Raw genomic sequence first — 19,636 nt, 5'->3', positions numbered from 1 at the left:
CAAGGGAAGACTAATGACAAGGACCTTCCTCCAGAGTCGACAGAGATAAAAAGCCTTCCCCTGGAGCTGGTACCCTGAATCAGTACATCTAGCCTACTGGACTGTGGGAGAATAAACTTGTCTTTGTTAAAGCCATCCACTTGTGATATTTCTGTTATAGCAGCATTAGATAACCAAGACAGTCCTTGGCATCAATTTTCCCCTGGTCTGGGAGCTTTTCAGCATGGGGACCCTGGGTCCAAAGGATGTGCTCTGCTTCTGGCTCTTTTCCCTTGGTGATATGAGGTCCTTCTCTGCTCATTTCTCTCTTTTATATGTCAAAAGAGATTGACTCAAGATACAACCTAATCCTGTAGATTGAGTCCTGCTTCATTAACATAACTGCCTCTGGTCCTGCCTCATTGACATAACAGAGGTTAGGATTTACAACACATATTATAACAACTTCAGATCACAGAATTGAGGACAACAACGTAATACTGGTAATCACAGCCTTGCCAAGTTGACACACATTTCTGAGGGACACAATTCATTGCATAACAGATCAACATGTGGGTAAGAGGCAGCCTTTGTAGCAACAAGGATATCTTCCAGGGAGTCTGCAGCTGCTAAATGGGGAAAAGAGGATCCAGTGACTTTTCTGAGGGAACTGAGTCATCTTATTCTAGGGTACTAAAGAAACTTGGGGAATGAGATCCCCTACAGAATAAAGTCTGGACTCAGGGCTTTGGACCTTAAATGATAGCCTAGGCCAATGCTGTCAAATGGAGCTTTCTGTGATGATGGAATTGTTCTGCGCTGCCCATTACAGTTGCCGCTAGACACTAACACAGACCTAGACTAAAGCCTTTGAGAGGCTTTTGTGACGATCTTATCATGAATGTTTTCAGATTTAGTCAACCTTAGAATGTCTGAGGTGAAAGGAGAAAACAGGAGGTATTGTTGTTACTCCTCTTCCTAGTACTCATCCATCATCCCCACTACAGGGCCCCTTTTATAGGTCTTGGCTTCTAATTAAAAATCAGCTTTTTTGTTTTTTTAAGTCTCTGCTGCCTCCACTGCCCTCATTGGAACTGGACATGAACAGGAAGCATGGCACCATTTGGTGGTGCTGATGATGCGAGGTTCTTTGTGTTAATAGCTTGTACATTAAGAGTAAGCTTTGTGACTCACTACGATATTGGAATTTTCCAGGACATGTTTGGTATAAGCAATAGCTAGGTGCCATTTCCTTTGATTCCCACGCAGGTGCTCATAAATTGTGTTAGATGAATTAGAGGCTCTCAAATTTAAGATTATTAAAATTTTGTGTTTGTTTTTGAAAACCATGTCCTAGTTAGACAGAAAGGCCACCAGTGCTTTTTACTTGGTTTTTAAATTTGTTTTTGGACAGTCACCAAAAGAAAGGATATAAGAAGAGCTCTGCTTTCCTTGATGGTTGTTCTGTACTAAGCAGTGCCTTTGTTGCAGATGGATAATGCTCAGGACCTGTTTTCCTTTGGGGGCCTTCAAGTGGTGATCAATGGGCTGAACAGCACAGAGCCCCTGGTGAAGGAGTACGCTGCATTTGTGCTTGGGGCTGCCTTTTCCAGGTGAGCAGTATGGATGGATGTCTCATTGGCGCAGATGGTTTGAACCCCTCGGGTGAAATCTAGCTTTATTCTTCAGCTGGTTGGATGGGAAAAAAGGTTACAGTTGAACTCCTGCACATCCATTCCCAAATTGCAGAGTTATCCCCAGGGAACTGGAGTAAGGATTTGCCCTCATCCCAAGTAGATACGAATTTTTACTCATATTGTCACCATCTATGACTCTGTTCCCCCATCTTATATGTGTGGACATTTAATAACTCACCTTTTTTTTTTTTTAATTCTTATTGTCCTTTAAATGAAAGTTTACAAATCAAGTCAGTCTCTCATAGAAAAATTTACATACACCTTGCTGTATACTTCTAGTTGCTCTCCCCCTAATAAGACAGCACACTCCTTCTCTCCACTGTCTATTTTTGTGTCCATTTGGCCAGATTCTGACCCCACTGCCCTCTCATCTCCCCTTCAGACAGGAGCTGCCCACATAGTCTCATGTGCCTACTTGGTCCAAGAAGCTCACTCCTCACCAGTATCATTTTCTATCCCATAGTCCAGTCCAGTCCCTGTCTGAACAGTTGGCTTTGGGAATGGTTCCTGTCTTGGGCTAACAGAAGGCCTGGGGACCATGACCTCCGGTGTCCTTCTGGTCTCAGTCAGACCATTAAGTCTGGTCTTTTTACGTTAATAACTCACTCTTGATCTCATTCTCTGTTTCATTCTACTAAAATAGACCAACCAAAGACAGTAGGGAGGGCGGGGAATAAACTCCAAGAATTGATCCTTTTGACAGTGAAGCTACATCTTGTGATGAATAAAATATGAACCTGACCGATGAAGGCATATTGAGGGGACTGTGTCTTCCCTTAGTTGTTCAGAGCCAGTCAACAAGTAGCCAGGCTATTATGCTTTTTGAGTTAAGAGTTGTTTAGAATTTCAGTTAGTCTTGCTTATGCTTGAAGACTGATCAGGCAAGAGGAGTGGGGAGGCAGCATCTCCAAAGAGTGAATGTAGAAAGATATGTGGGCACTACAGCATTATACTCATCCTGAAAATGTTAAGATGTCTTCATGCTGCAATTGGTTCATTGGAGCTATAACTCCTCCCGCTTTTGAAAATCTGCTCTTTAGACCATTTGTGCCTCTAAAATGGGAACCAACATTCTTATCCTTGCTGCAGTGACATGGGAGGTGGCTATTAGAAGTTGCCTGGCATACATGTCGTGGGGTTGTTAACCAGTGTCATACAACAATGTGTGTATTGTTTGATGAGAAACTAGTTTGTTCTGTAAGCCTTCATCTAAAGTTCAATTAAAAAAAAAAAAGGAAAGAAAAAAAAAGAAGTTCCCTGGCTTGACTGCAGGGACCGTGATATTGCAGGAGAAAGGCTATTCTGAACATGTTTACACTGAAGGCCTATGTTTGAGAAGATTTCCTTTTCCTTTATCCATTCTCATCTTTAATTAGAACCTCAGTTCGATACCTGTCATTCTGAAAGGCTCCAGCATCTTTTCTTAGTATATTGAGGGACAGAGCTGAGAAGCTAGGAAGAGTTGTTCTGTGAGGTGAGGCTGAGAGCACTGCAGGCCTTTCTCTTTGTTTGACTTACCAGTACACTGCCTTGATCATCAAGCCCTGGTTGTCATGTGATTGTGTTGTTGACAGGCAAGGCTGGGGCCTCCCGGGAGACTCCACCACCCCTGGTCTCACCTCTCAGAACCAGAGAGTCTCCTGGGAAGCCCTCCCCTGGGAAGGGAGAGGATCTGAGTTTTTTAGTGGTCACTGCAGTTTCAGCCTTGGGGAAGTGTAGGGTCTTATCCTAATGAGGCTTTAGAGGCTTGAACTTTTGCTTTCAAGCCAGAAAAGAACTGAATCAAACATTATTAATCTATCTCCAGACCCTTCTTGAAAATCTCTATAATCTCAAGTGCCTTCTTTCTACCTTCAATCTGAACAAATTACCCTACATGTCTCTTGCCACCAATTCTAGAAATACATTTCTTGGGGGAAACTGTGTAACATCTTGCTGTCACATCCTAGTTAAGGAGGACTAACTAAGTGACTTGAGAGGCATGCATTGGACCTGCTTAGCAAGCCATAACTTATCCAGGGGCTGTGCCAATATGTGGCATTATTAAGACTTTTCCGTGATTGTATTAGCGTAAGACTGGGTTAACATTTATGCAGCATCACTAAAATTTAAATAGAGATAAATATAAAATATTCAAATTTAGTGTTTTGGTGGCAAGCAAACTGCTGTATTCAAAATGTTCTAGCTGGGCTTTTGATGGCTCACTGGAGAGCTGTTACAATGACGGCATGGTATGGCGCCAGAGCTTTTGGAAGCCAACAGCAGGCTCCTGAACATCATGAATATGTCAGTGTTTTATGTAAAGAGGAACTTGATGCAAGGTAAGAATATTTCTAGCCAGAGAGTCAGGTTTCAGTGCTCTAGTGTGATGTTCACTATTTACTCTTGATGTCCTAGGTATTGGCTGTGTACCTCTCTACCTGTCCACAGTCCCATGTGCACATACATACCAAACACATGCACGTGCACACACACAGTAACTGAATGAACTGACTCTTTCTCAAGAGGGTATTCAAGGGATAGTGAGCACCTTAGAATCATGGAGTCCCAGGGCAAAGAGTATATCCTGAGGTCATTCCTTCTAGCTTTTTGTTGATGGGCAAGAGTACTGCCCCGTTTGTCCAGATGTTTTGGTATTTGGGAGCAGTAGGCAGACCACATGTAGAAGTCCTGGTGGTACAGTGGTTAAGAGCTTGGCAGCTAACCAAAAGGTTGCAGTTTGAATCTACAAGCCACTCCTTGGAAACTCTGTGGGGCAGTTCTACTCTGCCCTATAGGGTCACTGTGAGTGGGAATCGACTCAATGGCAATGTTTTTTTTTTTTTTTTTAAGCAGACCTCTGGACCTGGAGTCACAAAATTTAGGTGCAAGTTCAGTCTCTAACATTTTCTTGCTTTGTGCCCACGGGCAAGTGATTTTACCTTTCTGAGCTTCAGCTATTTCTTATGTTAACTGGGGTCAATAATAGATGTCCTGTGTGTTTCAGCCCTAAGGTGTTGAGTATCAAATAATATAGAGTAAAAGAAAAAAAAAAAAAGCCAAACCAGTTGGTGTTGATTCAAACTGATGGTGACCCTGCGTGTTGCAGACTAGAACTGCGCTGCAGGGGGTTTTCATGGCTGTGACCTTTTGAATCTGATGACATTTCTTCCAAGGTGCCTCTAGGTGGGTATGAACCACCAACCTTTACATTTAAGTCCTGTGAAAATGGTTATAAAGCACCTCTCAGTTATAAGGTGGTATAGTAATATCACCATTGCCTGCATTATGATGTGTCCTTTTTACTGTGAGTTTTTACTATAAGGAAGTTCTTTCTTAGGTTAAACCTGAATCATCTTTCTATATTATAGACCTTTATCCTCCTTATTTTCTCTTCTCTTAAATGCTCATGTTCTATCACATGTTTCTTGGTGCTAATCTTGCTGCTTCATGTAGGTGTTTATTTGCCTGCCTGGGTTAATTACTTAATACGGCGTCCATATATTTCCATGGATGAAGATATCTCATCTCTGGTGTTAAACATGATGCAATTATTCCAGGATCAAGGAGAGATTGTTGACATAAATGTAACTGATGTGGCCACTAAATGTTACATGGCCACTGAAGTAAAATTTGTCTCTCCTCTATTTGAATGTTATTCACGCTTGTTTGTGGGTCACATACTCTCATTTTCTGCTATTTGTTGCCCAAGCCCTTGCATAAGGAGATTTGAGGCGGGGAGGAGACTGGTGCTTTTAAACATTTCATCTTTTCATGGTGTCACTTTTTTTTTTTTTTTAAACCTTCTTCCTCCTTCTTCAAGTCAGTTGTTTTCATTAGCCTTTCTGTGACCTGATTACCTCTTCACGATGGCACCTGTGTGTCTGTCTGCAGTCTGACCTACCAGGAGTCTCTGGAGTCCCAGACGAGTCATTTGTGTTTCTGTATAGGGAAGTCTCAGCAAGGCCTTGTGAATTTAAGAGCCCATGCAGCCTTCTGTAATCTGGTTTTGGTTTTAGTTCTAAGCAAACTGGCTGCCTGCTTTTGGTTTCCTCTTGCCTCTCTGCACGTAGCATTTACTTTTTTTTTTTTTTTATAATTTTTATTGTGCTTTAAGTGAAAGTTTACAAATCAAGTCAATCTCTCACACAAAAACCCATATACACCTTGCTACACACTCCCAGTTACGCTCCCCCTAATGAGATAGTCTGCTCTCTCCCTCCACTCTCTCTTTTCATGTCCATTTCGCCAGCTTCGAACCCTCTCCACCCTCTCATCTCCCCTTCAGGCAGGAGATGCCAACATAGTCTCAGGTGTCCACCTGATCCAAGAAGCTCACTTCTCACCAGCATCCCTCTCCAACCCATTGTCCAGTCCAACCCATGTCTGAAGAGTTGGCTTTAGGAATGGTTCCTGTCCTGGGGCAACAGAAGGTCTGGGAGCCATGACCACCGGAGTCCTTCTAGTCTCAGTCAGACCATTAAATCTGGTCTTATGAGAATCTGTGGTCTGCATCCCACTGCTCTCCTGCTCCCTCAGGGGTTCTTTGTTGTGTTCCCTGTCGGGGCAGTCATCGGTTGTAGCCAGGCACCATCTAGTTCTTCTCATCTCAGGATGATGTAGTAGTCACTGGTTCATGTGTTCCTTTCTGTCTCTTGGGCTCATAATCACCTTGTGTCCTTGATGTTCTTCATTTTCCTTTGATCCAGGTGAGTAGAGACCAACTGATGCATCTTAGATGGCTGCTTGCTAGCATTTAAGACCCCAGATGCCACTCTTCAAAGTGGGATGCAGAATGTTTTGTTAATAGGTTTTATTATGCCAATTGACTTAGATGTCCCCTGAAACCATGGTCCCCAGACCCCTGCCCCTGCGTAGCTTTTACATTTTCACTATCAAAAATTAAACTATCAAGACTGGTGTGCCTACCCCAGATATCACTGGCTTTTGCTGTCCTCATGCCCCTGTCTTAGTCACTTTTGGCCTCCTAAATCCATTTTAAGAGCTCACATTCTCATCTGTACATGTATGAGTTATTGTGTAATTATATGAGCTTGTAAGTGTTCACTGTACCCAGTGCTTTTGTTTGAACGAGTCCACAGTCTGTAGGATGTCGTGGAACTGAGCCCTATACAAAGGATGTACACGTGCCATCCGTCACAGTGAGGTTGTGTTCTGTTGTATTGGATCCCTAGAACAGGATTCTGTTTTAACTTCTCTCTCCTTGGCAGATTTTAGGTTACACATACCCTTTTCTAAAATGAATGGTCTCCCCTGCACCCCCTCATCCTGTGCTTTGTTGGCTCTCCAGTGTCCTCAGTTGTACTCACCCCACTGAGGTTTTACCAGTTCATTTTTAGCCATTTTCCCTATGTCATATCTGCATCTCATCTGTATCTTCTCCTTTTGAAACCTGATGGCTTTTGTGAGCTTGCCGAAACGCAGCATTCTTAACTCTTTACTTATACCATCCACTGGATACTTTGAAATTCATTTCCCATTTTTTCCAAGATCTTATATTCTCTGACCACCCCCCATTATCTCTTCACATCTTCATCTCTCCTGGTGAGCATGATTTTTGTCCTCCTTGTGACCTCCAGCCCCTGCACGCCTTCCTGTTTTCCTTATCGCCACCAGTGTTCCTCACTCTTTCTCTCTCTCTAGGCTCCTTCGTCTTAGCTCACAGATGTGTTCAGGTTACCTGTCTACTAACCCCTGTCCTGCCACCAACCTATCCATTGACTTCCTTTTATTTCTAAGCTTCTTGAAAGAGTGGAAAAAAAGGGGGGGTCGAAACGAGTGCACTTGAGTATGATGTTAACGTTCTCAAAACGATTATTCCCACAATCTGGTTTCTGTCCCTGCCATCGTGAAATTTTCCAAGAGTACTTTGACATCGTTAACATCTCTGTAGCAGTCAACAATGATGACCTCTGCTTTCCTTTGGAAACTTTACTTCTTGGCTGCCATGTCATTGTAGTCTCTTGGTTCTTGGATTACTTGAATTACTCCCTCTCCTTTTCATTGTCTGGCAACATCCTCTTCTTACTGTATCCTAATTGTAGCTATTCATCACAGTTCTTCTGAACTTGTTCTTCTCTTCTTTTATATTCTCCCCCCAGTGGGCCTGTCTGTTCCATGGGTTTAAGTCTTCCCTCATTGTGGGTGAATCCCATGTCTACATTTAAGTCCAGCCTTTCTCTTGAGGTCCCATCCTCTATCTCTGGTACCAGACTGTCTGATTATACCTCAAACTCAAAAAGAAATAAAAGAAACTTATTTGTCTCCCTCATAAACTAGGTTTTTCCCCCATTCTTTTTCTTCATCTTTGTCACTATGATATAGTCACCAAGCTTGGAACTCCTGAATGACACAAGTCATCTCTCTTTATTCTCTCATTCAGCTAGTGAACAAGTTTTGTAGATTTTTATCTTGACTGTTATTGTTTACTAAACCACTGTTCTACATTCCTTTTCTACTTTAAGGAACCATGATATTGTGAGGGCAGCAGCATGCTCAGGGAGGGGGTTGTCTCCCCAAATTATAGGAAATGAGACATGGTTAGTGTAAACCAAGTATGGTAATCCTGTTCTCCATGGCTGGAGATTGGTTTAAAGATGAGCATTATCTTTATGTCTCCTTTCTCACCAGTGAGACATAAAGAGGTGTTTGCTGGGATGGCTTCTGGAAAGATTTTGCTCCTTTATGAAAAAAGAGATAGCAAGGAGACCCTGCCCATTTCTTCCTGCCTTGACTGCAATTGTCTTGGAGCTGCAGGAGCTGTCTTGGAGCTGTGAGGTGAGATACACAAAGTCAGCCTGCTGAAGAGGATAAGGTGATGTGGTTTAGCCACTGTAATGATTCTGAAAGCATTTGCTTCCATACTTCTTATATGAGAGATAGTTAATGTCTTTGTTTTTTTAACACAATGTTAGTCACTGTTCTGTTACTTGCAACTGAACACATCTATATTGATAACATTTCCAAAATCTCTCTGGAATCTTTTGAATTCCCCCTCGTTTTCTTCATAGCATTCATCTCAATTTTCAGTTATATATTTGATTACTTGTTTGCTGTTGATGTCCCTTAGGTAGTGCTAGGAGGATCGGATCCCTTCTCTGTCTTAATCTTGCTATCTCCCTGTATAACAGGACCTAGCATTGAGCAGATGATCAGGAAATAATTACTGAATGAATGAATGAAAAAACAAAGGAGTGAACTGATACCCAGGAAATGAAATGTTTTTCAGATAGCATATGGGGGTTGCGTGGAGATTGCTGTCTTTTTTATTAATGATGCAGTAGTAGATGATTCAGATTCCACATCATGACCCTTTAAAATCTAAGGTCAAGGAAATGAATGTGTAGCCCCACTGGCTGAAGGCCCAGAAAGTAGAAGGTTAGAGATTGTGATGAGGTCAGACGTTGAGAGATGCCAGCATTTGAATAAAAGTTCAGATGTGACCTTTAGGACTAGTTCTGACCTCCTGATCCAGTAGTTAATTTTTCCACACTCCCCCAGTGACAGGCTTGCCCAAACCATTTTGTATGTGACAAATTGATGCACATATTAACCAAGATCAGCCCAGGCAATTGGGTAGCTATGACTCTTAAGCTGCATTCAAAGTCTGATTACTTTTTTTTAATGGCAATTAATGACAAATAGAAAATGAGCTGTAAGCATGACCAGCCACCCTGAGTACTGTGGAAACCAAGACTTCATTCTGAAGAGGGAGGCACCATTTTGCTTAATGAACTTGCCCCTTCAGCATTTCTTTTGACTGTATCTCTGTGACATGCCCTTGCCTCCCCCACATCCTCTGTGTGGCTGTCTGCAGACTTTTTCTTTAACCCCAGCCCACAAAGTTCTTTCCTTTATCTTCAGTTTTATTAGCAGGTTCCCCCCCCGCCCCACCCCCGGACTGCTAAGTATTACATCTACTTCTCAGTTGTACTTCAGTTGTTTCATCTGTTTCCCTAGCAAAACCGAAAGCCTCTTGAGAGCGGGAACTGGTGCCCAAGTCTGTGGTACCCACTGCATCTTATAAAGGGGTAAGTTGCCTGTGGCTGCTTAGAATGTTTCACAGTCTCACCCCAAAGCTGAAATCACCAAAATTTTGTTGGAGGAAAGAAGCCACTATTGAGCAGGAAGTCTTTTTATTTTCTGTACTTCTATTTTGTTTGATTTTTCTTCTAGTAAGTATGTATTGCATTTGTAATTAAAATTTAAATAATAAGTAACAGCAACAATAGAAGAGCAGGGAGACTTCTCTATCTAGCAAATGGTGGTTTACATTTCCCAAGAGGCGCTCTTGGTTCAGAATACCTGAAGATGCTCAATTAAATATTTAAACATTCCCTCAAATGCACAATTCAGCTCGCAGGAAACTTCTAGGGCCGCTGTTTCGTGCAACTCCAGGGGGGATTAATAACATTGTATTCTTTATGTGATGGCCTTGCAAGAAAATCAGAGAAATCCTAAAGCTAAATATAATGGAAAGCACAAATCCTAAGAGATACAGAATGCTGAAACCAACATATGTCCTGGAGACATTTGCCGTTCTCTAGTGGTTGAGGGATTTTGGTTTCAACAGGCTTTGTTAAGTAGGGGGACAGGAAACAAAGCCTAGAATCCATGAAAGGGAGAATTAGAAAATAAAAATCTGCTCGTCTAAAGGAGATATCGAGGAAACTTGGTTTTCAGTGGAAAGGAAAAAAATTGTCCAGAAAATTCTTCACCCAAGCAAGCCCTGGAGTACATTTGGGCTGCAAATCATACTGTTTTTATGCTCTGAAAGTCTCCAAGCTGATAATTTAGTTTAAAATGGTTTCAACAAATTAAAAAGCTGAAAAAAAAGTCTGCAACTTATATCACAGAGCATTAATATTCCTAATATATATAAAGAGTACCTAAAAATAGAAAATAAACCGACTAACAATCCTGTTAAAACCCTGGTGGCGTAGTAGTTAAGAGCTACAGCTCCTGACTAAAAGGTTGGCAGTTCAAATCTACCAAGTGCTCCTTGGAAACCATATGGGACAGTTCTCCTCTGTTCTGTAGAGTTGTTATGAGTTGGAGTCGACTCAATGACAACAGGTTTGGTTTTGGAACAACCCTATAGAAAAACAGGCTAGCCATACAGTTCATAGAATAAAAGAAATGCAGATGGCTAACCATCTGAAAAGATGCTCAACATTGTTCTTTAGAAGAGAAACACCAATTAAAACTACACTGAGATACTACTTCTCATCAGACTGGCAGAAGTCCAAATATTGACAGCATATTCTGTTGGCAAAGTGGTGGGAAAACAGGTTCTTACACATTGTTGGTGGAACTGTAAAATGCCACAGCCTTTATGGAAGGAAATTTGTCAAATCTAGCAAAATTATATATGCATTTATTCTTTGAAATAGGATTCTCACGGCCAGGCTTGTACCTCTAAAATACATTGGCAAAAATATAAAAAGACGTGTATGTTCAAGGTTATTCATTATAGCACTATTTATAATAGCAAAAGACCAGAGACAACCCAAATGACCATCAGTAGGGAACTGATTAAATAATTTATATAATTTATTCCATGGTATACTCTACAGATATGGTAAGGATTGAAGAATATTTATATATACTATAGCATATTTTGTATAGCAGTATTTTCCAGGATATATTGTTAAATGAAAAAAGGAAGGTGGAAGGTAGAGAAAAGTAGGAATAAAATGCCATTATGTGCGTGTGTTTATATTTTTAAAAATAATTAAAAAGTAAAATTTACTAATGGGAAAGGAACTTTACAACCATGCACATATTTTATATAATTTTAAAACAAAATTTAAATTTAAAAATTCATAAAAATTGAAAGCAAAATGAAATAAGTGAATCTGTCTATAAAACTGGTGGCATAACTACACAGAGAGAAACTATTTTGTGTGATTAAAAAAGCCATAATTCAGAGTCTCAGGTTATAAGATAAACATACAAAGATCACTTGGATTCCTCTACATCAACAAAAAGAACATCGAAGAGGAAATCACCAAATCAATACCATTCACAGTAGCCCCCAAGAAGATAAAATACTTAGGAATAAATCTTACCAAAGATGTAAAAGACCTATACAAAGAAAACTACAAAGTACTACTGCAAGAAACTAAAAAGGACCTACTGAAGTGGAAAAACATACGTTGCTCATGGATAGGAAGACTTAACATAGTAAAAATGTCTATTCTACCAAAAGCCATCTATACATACAATACACTTCCGATCCAAATTCCAATGACATTTTTTAATGTGACGGAGAAACAAATCACCAACTTCATTTGGAAGGGAAAGAAGCCTTGGATAAGTAAAGCATTACTGAAAAAGGAGAAGAAAGTGGGAGGCCTCACTCTACCTGATTTTAGAACCTATTATACAGCCACAGTAATCAAAACAGCCTGGTACTGGTACAACAACAGACACATAGACCAATGGAACAGAATTGAGAACCCAGATATAAATCCATCCACATATGAGCAGCTGATATCTGACAAAGGCCCAGTGTCAGTTAACTGGGGAGAAGATAGTCTTTTTAACAAATGGTACTGGCATAACTGGATATGCATTTGCAAAAAAAATGAAACAGGACCCATTCCTCACACCATGCACAAAAACTAACTCCAAGTGGACCAAAGACCTAAACATAACGACTAAAACGATAAAGATCATGGAAGAAAAAATAGGGACAACCCTAGGAGCCCTAGTACAAGGCATAAACAGAATACAAAATATTACCAAAAATGATGAAGAGAAACCAGATAACTGGGAGCTCCTAAAAATCAAACACCTATGCTCATCTAAAGACTTCACCAAAACAGTAAAAAGACCACCTACAGATTGGGAAAGAATTTTCAGTGATGACATCTCCAACCAGTGCCTCATCTCTAAAATCAATATGATTCTGTTAAAACTCAACCACAAAAAGACAAACAACCCAATCAAGAAGTGGGCAAAGGATATGAACACGCACTTCACTAAAGAAGATATTCAGGCAGCTAACAGATACATGAGAAAATGCTCTCGATCATTAGCCATTAGAGAAATGCAAATTAAAACTACGATGCGATTCCATCTCACACCAACAAGGCTGGCATTAATCCAAAAAACACAAAATAATAAATGTTGGAGAGGCTGTGGAGAGATTGGAACTCTTATGCACTGCTGGTGGGAATGTAAAATGGTGCAACCACTTTGGAAATCTGTCTGGCATTATCTTAAACAGTTAGAAATAGAACTACCATACAACCCAGAAATCCTACTCCTCGGAATATGCCCTAGAGAAATAAGAGCCTTCACACAAACAGATATATACACACCCATGTTTATTGCAGCTCTGTTTAAAAAAAAAAAAGCAAAAAGCTCGAAGCAACCAAGGTGACCATCAACGGATGAATGGTTAAATAAATTGTGGTATATTCACACAATGGAATGTTACGCATCGATAAAGAACAGTGACGAATCTGTGAAACATTTCATAACATGGAGGAACCTGGAAGGCATTATGCTGAGTGAAATTAGTCAGAGGCAAAAGGACAAATATTGTATAATACCACTATTATAAGATCTTGAGAAATAGTATAAACTGAGAAGAACACATACTTTTGTGGTTACGAGGGAGGGGATGAAGGGAGGGTGGGAGAGGGTTATTTACTGATTAGTTAGTAGATAAGAACTACTTTAGGTGAAGGGGAGGAGAATACTCAATACAGGGAAGGTCAGCTCAACTGGACTGGACCAAAAGCACAGAAGTTTCCGGGATAAACTGAATGCTTCAAAGGTCAGCGGAGCAAGGGCGGGGGTTTGGGGACTATGGCTTAAGGGGACTTCTAAGTCAATTGGCAAAATAATTTTATTATGAAAACATTCTGCATCCCACTTTGAAATGTGGCATCTGGGGTCTTAAATGCTAACAAGTGGCCATCTAAGATGCATCAATTGGTCTCAACCCACCTGGATCAAAGGAGAATGAAGAACACCAAGGTCACACGACAACTAAGAGCCCAAGAGACAGTAAGGGCCACATGAACCAGAGACCTACATCATCCTGAGACCAGAAGAACTAGTTGGTGCCCGGCCACAATCGATGACTGCCCTGACAGGGAGCACAGCAGAGAACCCCTGAGGGAGCAGGAGATCAGTGGGATGCAGACCCCCAATTCTCATAAAAAGACCAGACTTAATGGTCTGGCTGAGACCAGAGGAATCCCGGCAGTCGTGGTCCCCAAACCTTCTGTTGCCCCAGGACAGGAACTATTCCTGAAGACAACTCATCAGACATGGAAGGGACTGGACAATGGGTTGGAGAGAGATGGTGATGAAGAGTGAGCTACTTGTATCAGGTGGACACTTGAGACTGTGTTGGCATCTCCTGTCTGGAGGGGAGATAGGAGGGTAGAGAGGGTTGGAGACTGGCGAAATTGTCACGAAAGGAGAGACTGGAAGGGCTGACTCATTAAAGCAAATTATGGGGAGATTAAGTGGGAGTATGGAGTAAGGTGTATATAAGCTTATATGTGACAGACTGACTTGGTTTGTAAACGTTCACTTAAAGCTCAGTAAAAATTATTAAAAAAAAAAAAAAAGCCACAATTTACAAAATTCTAACTGAAAAAGAAAGACCAGACTTGCTGGCCTGACAGAGACTGGAGAAACCCTGAGAGTATGGCCCCTGGACACCCTTTCGGCTCAGTAATGAGGTCACTCCTGAGGTTCATCTTTCAGTTGAAGATTGAACAGGCCCATGGAACAAAACAAGACTAATGGGGTTTACCAGGCCTGGGACAAGGACTGGAAGGCAGGAGGGAACAGGAAAGCTGGTAATAGGGAACTGAGGATTGAGAAGGGAGAGTGTTGACATGTCGTGGGGTTGTTAACCAATGTCAAAGAACACTGTGTGTACTTACTCTTTGATGAGTCTTGGTATTGTTATTCTGAGACTGTTGTACGTATTGTGGGATAAAGCAAATAAATAGTTACGCTGGTGTCTCTGAAAGCCAGGATTTTCAGCATGAGAGAAAGGAGGTACTGGTATGTCATCAGAGATTGAGTAAAATCTCCCATACTCTTCAGTTTGAATTGGAAGTATTAGTGTGAATTTTTGATGAATCTTATCCTAAAGATATATATATATTTTTAGCTCTGTCTACCAAAAGGGTCTAGAAGAAAGACAACCCAATAACATCGAGCGCCCTTAACTCCCAGATTGTATTTTCTATATATCATTTCCCTCTAAAATAGTATTTTTCAGTAAAAGGAACTGTGATTTTATGGTGAAATGGCTGATTTCAGGTCTGGAGTAGAATATGTACAAGATAATCTGGTGCGGTGGATTAATTACTTTTGTGTGTGGCCTTTCTAGCCATGGTCTTGTAACTCCTACCCAGGTGATTGGGCAGGACTATGTGATAGGATTATTGCCGTGCACCAAGGGGATTGGTCAGTTTTGCCTTAAAAGAGAGCCAGTTCCAGAGCATAGAGGACGATTCTGCCACCACCAAGGAGATGAACAGCTGGGAGTAGAGAGTGGGTCCTTTGGACATGGAATCCCTGCACCGAGAAGTTCCTGGAAGCAGGAGACTTAGAGAGAGTAAGCTGTAACCCTGAAGATAGTGAGAAGTGGTGGTAGTAGAGACCCAGCAGCAGGAGATAGTGCTATGGGCTTCCTGGCCCACAGGGAAAGAAAGCTGAGTGCCTTTAGAGCCAGGGAGAGGTGTGCCTGTAAGCACAGCTGAGAAGAGGCTGTCCTGATAAAAGATCTGTATCCTTAAGTGTTACTGAGCCTGAATTGTAACCTGTTACTTCCCTAATAATCTCCAAAATTGTGAGTATGGTCTGTGAGTTCTGTGTGACCATTGCAATGAATTATTGAATGCAGCAGAGAAGTAGAGAGTGCTGTGGGAGGGACAGTTGGTATCAGAGTTGGTAAAGATGGCCAAGAGAGGAGGCATGTCTGACCTCCACCTCATAGGAGTTAGCCTTGGGCTGTTGATCTTGTTTGTCCTTTCCCCTTGTGAAGTTGGAGGAGGCCAGACATTGCCCTCATGCCATTTTTACATCTTGGAATAGCTTGCCATAATAGAAAGCAAGGAAGCTGTGAAAAACTACTATGGTCATATGAAAAGGATGTAGGAGTCAGCTTGAAAAGGTTCCCATTGACCAAAGATTGGGCAGTTTGCACTTCAAGAAGAATAATATCTACAATGAATTCTAACTATCAAATATGTTTTAATTTCTGAGTTCATTATGGAGTTCATCATGATGCTTAAAAAAGGAAAGAAAGAAAACAAAACAAAAGAAAACAAGAACCCTGTTGGCCATATTTGGAAGATACTAGGGGGAAAAAAAAAAGGAACTAACTAATAATAATCAAAAGTAGTAAACAGATTAAGCAATCAAGCATTTATTCTACCTTCCCAGTATGAACTGAGCCTCAGGGTAACGAAATAGTTGATGAGGGGAAGTTTAACAGAAAGAGTAATACAATTAGAATGTCACCATTTTGTAACCCCTCATGAATTAATAAGGAGCCGTGGTGGTGCAACGGTTAAGTGCTTGGCTGCTAACCAAAAGATTGGTGGTTAGAACCCACCCCGTAGCTTCATGGGAGAAAGACCTGGTGATCTGCTCCCATAAAGATTAAAACCCCTTGCCATCAAGTTGGATCTGACTCATAGCAACCCTGTTAAGACAGAGTAGAGTTCTCCCACAGGGTTTCCAAGGCTGTAAATTTTATACGGAAGCCAACTGCCACATCTTTCTCCCTCGGAGCTGCTGGTGCATTGGAACTGCCGACCTTTCAGTAGCAGCCGAGTACTTGACCATTGTGCCACCGTGGCTTTATTACAGCCTAGAAAACCCTATGGGACAGTTCTCCTCTGTCACATGGGGTCTCTAGGAGTCAAAATCCACTCAATGGCAACTGACAACAATAATGAACTAATGCATCTAGGCAATGATCATCAATAAGTGCTAACATTACAAAAAGAAAGGCAATCGAACATCATGTTCCTTACAGTGAATGTTGTGGTGCACATCTAGATATCCCTTAAGGAATAAGGCATTTATTCCCCCCAGTTCTGGATTATCTACTACTCAAGGCTAATGACTGAGTTCCTCCAAGAATAAATCCAGAAGGAAGCTACTCTACCCAATGTTACCTAGCAGTGCCACAGTGCAGAGGTTCTAAGGCTTCTGCCCTTGCCTCAAAAGAGACAACTTTAAAAGACCATCCCAGTTCCAGAGTTCCCTGTGGGATCAGTTGACACCTCTACTGCAATTGCGTTACAATTCAACTTTTTCAGTTGCCTAATCCTGCTTCCCTCATGCCTCACAGTTCCCGAAAGCACTCCCCAGTACACCTCCTGCCCGAAAGTCTTAGTCTTTTTCCTGGGACGTGCCTGCTAGTAGAAGTACATACTACCACGCATGAAGTACTTTTGATATAAAATCAAATCTGCATCTGATCAGGCTTCAAGATCCAACTAATAATTTAAAGGAAATATTGGGGGCAGGGGATATGTTAATTGATATAATGGATGTGCAATCAGTGAAATCCAGGATGTGGGAAACTGTAGGACAAACTACTTGATTGTTTTAACAAATAAATTACAAGAAAAAAGAGAGAGGGGATAAAACCCATAAATTAAAATATACTTAACTTTTTTTTTTTAAGATAAATATCAACCAATTACAATGTATTTAGATTCTGATCTAACCAGCAATGTATTAAAAAAAAAAAAAAAAGATAATTGCGGAAATTTAAATACTTAACATGGTATTTAATAACATTAAGGAAGTGTTTTGTTTTGTTTTGTTTTTAAAGAATAAAATTTTATCTTCTCACAGTTAAGAGACCAAAAATCAAAAACAAGGTCTTGGCTATGTTGATTCCTTCCTCACCAGTGGCCCCGGGCATGCCTGGGTGATCCTCACATGGCATTTACCTTCTCCATGTGTGGGTGCCTCTTTGTATAATCTGCTTGTTTTAGGATTTGGAGATGATTAGATTTAGAACCCACCCAGATGGGTATTATTAACATAACAGAAAACCTTGTTCTAAACAGGATCACACCCACAGTTATAGAGGTTAGGATTCCAGCATACATTTTGTGATACCTTTTTTTTTTATTCTTCATATAGTCCAGCTTATTGGATTATTTGCTCAGAATACAGATCGAATAAGTATGGTGAAAGGATATGACCCTAATGTACATCTTTCCTGACATTAAACCGTGCAGTATCACCTTGTTCTGTTTGAATGACTGCCTCTTGGTCTAGTACAGATTCCTCGTGAGCACAGTTAAGTGTTCTGGAATTCTCATTCTTCACGATTTATCCACAATTTGTTATGATTCTCACAGCCAAATGCCTTTGCATAGTCAATAAAATACAGGTAAACATCTTTCTGGTATTCTCTGCTTTCAGCCAGGCTCCGTCTGACATCAGCAATGATAGCCCTTGATCAACGCCCTCTTCTTAATTCTGCTTGAGTTTCTGGCGGTTCATGTTGATATACTGCTGCAACTGCTTTTGAATGATCTTCAGCAAAATTTTACTTGTACATGATATTGATGATATTGTTAGATAATTTCTGCATTCTGTTGGGTCACCTTTTTTTGGAATGGGTATAAATATGGATCTCTTCCAGTTGGTTGGCCAGGTAGCTGTCTTCCAAATTCCCTGGCATAGATGAATGAGCACTTCCAGCACTGCATCCATTTGTTGAAACATCCCAATTGGTATTCCGTCAATTCTTGGAGATTTGTTTTTTGCAAATGCTTTCAGTGCAGCTTGGACCCTTTCCTGCAGTACCATTAGTTCTTGATCATATGCTACCTCCTGAAATGGTTCAATGTCGGCCAATTCTTTTTGGTACAGTGACTCTGTATTCCTTCCATCTTCTTTTAATAATTCCTGTGTCGTTTAATGTTTTCCCCGTGGAATCCTTCAATGTTGCAACTTGAGGCTTGAGTTTTTTCTTCAATTCTTTCAGCTTGACAAATGTCGAATGTGTTCTCTTTTGGTTTTCTATCTCCATGTCTTTGCACATTTCATAATTCTTTACTTTGTCTTTTTGAGTCACCCTTTGAAATCGTCTGTTCAGTTCTTTACTTCATCATTTATTCCTTTTGCATTAGCTACTTTACTTTCAAAAGGAAGTTTCAGAGTCTCTTCTGACATCATTTTCAACTTTTCTTTCTTTCCTATCTTTTTAATTTCCTCTTGGCTTTCTTCATGTATGATGTCCTTGATGTCATTCCACAGCTCATCTCCTCTTCAGTCGTTAGTGTTCAGTGCGTCAAATCTGTTCTTGAGATAGTCTCTGAATTCAGGTGGAATATATCCAAGGTCGTACTTTGGCTCTGTTCTGACGTCAGCCCCTGGCCTTATTCTAACTGATAATACTGAGCTTTTCCATTGTCTCTCCCCACAGATGGAGTCAATTTGATTCCTCTCTATTCCATCCGGCAAGGTCCATGTTTATAGTTGTTGTTTATGTTGTTGAAAAACAGTATTTGCAATGAGGAAGTTGTTGGTCTTGCAAAATTCTGTCATGCAATCTGCAGCATCCATTCCATCACCAAGGCCATATTTTCCAACTAGCAATCCTTCTTTGTTTCCAGCTTTCGAATTCCAATCACCAGTAATATCAATGCATCTTTGACTGCATGTTTGATCAATTTTACACTGCAGAAGCTGGTAAAAAATCTTTTGTTTCTTCATCTTTGGCCTTAGTGGTGCATAAATTTGAATAATAGTCATGTTAACTGGTCTTGCTTATAGGCATATGGGTATTATCCTATCACTGACAGTGTTGTACTTCAGGATAGATCATGAAATGTTCATTTTGACAATGAACATGACACTATTCCTCTTCATTTCGTCATTCCCAGCATAGTAGACTATATGACTGTCTGGTTGAAAATGGCCAGTACCAGTCCATTTCAGCT

At 40.8% G+C, this 19,636-nt stretch overlaps 1 protein-coding gene across 4 annotated transcripts in view; it reads left to right on the top strand.

Moving 5' to 3' along the window:
- SIL1 (SIL1 nucleotide exchange factor) overlaps positions 1-19,636 on the top strand; it is a 318,024-nt gene that overhangs the window by 222,265 nt on the left and 76,123 nt on the right. For all 4 annotated transcript variants that reach the window (XM_049873774.1, XM_049873773.1, XM_049873772.1 and 1 more), the window contains one exon: positions 1,471-1,592. In XM_049873774.1, the coding sequence (XP_049729731.1) occupies positions 1,471-1,592 (122 nt within the window). The remainder of the gene's footprint in view (positions 1-1,470; positions 1,593-19,636) is intronic.

Source organism: Elephas maximus, chromosome 2 (genome assembly GCF_024166365.1).
Source record: "Elephas maximus indicus isolate mEleMax1 chromosome 2, mEleMax1 primary haplotype, whole genome shotgun sequence".
Classification (NCBI taxonomy): Eukaryota; Metazoa; Chordata; class Mammalia; order Proboscidea; family Elephantidae; genus Elephas; species Elephas maximus.
The sequence above is the reverse complement of the archived record's forward strand: the minus strand, read 5'-3'. Positions and strand labels throughout refer to the sequence as shown.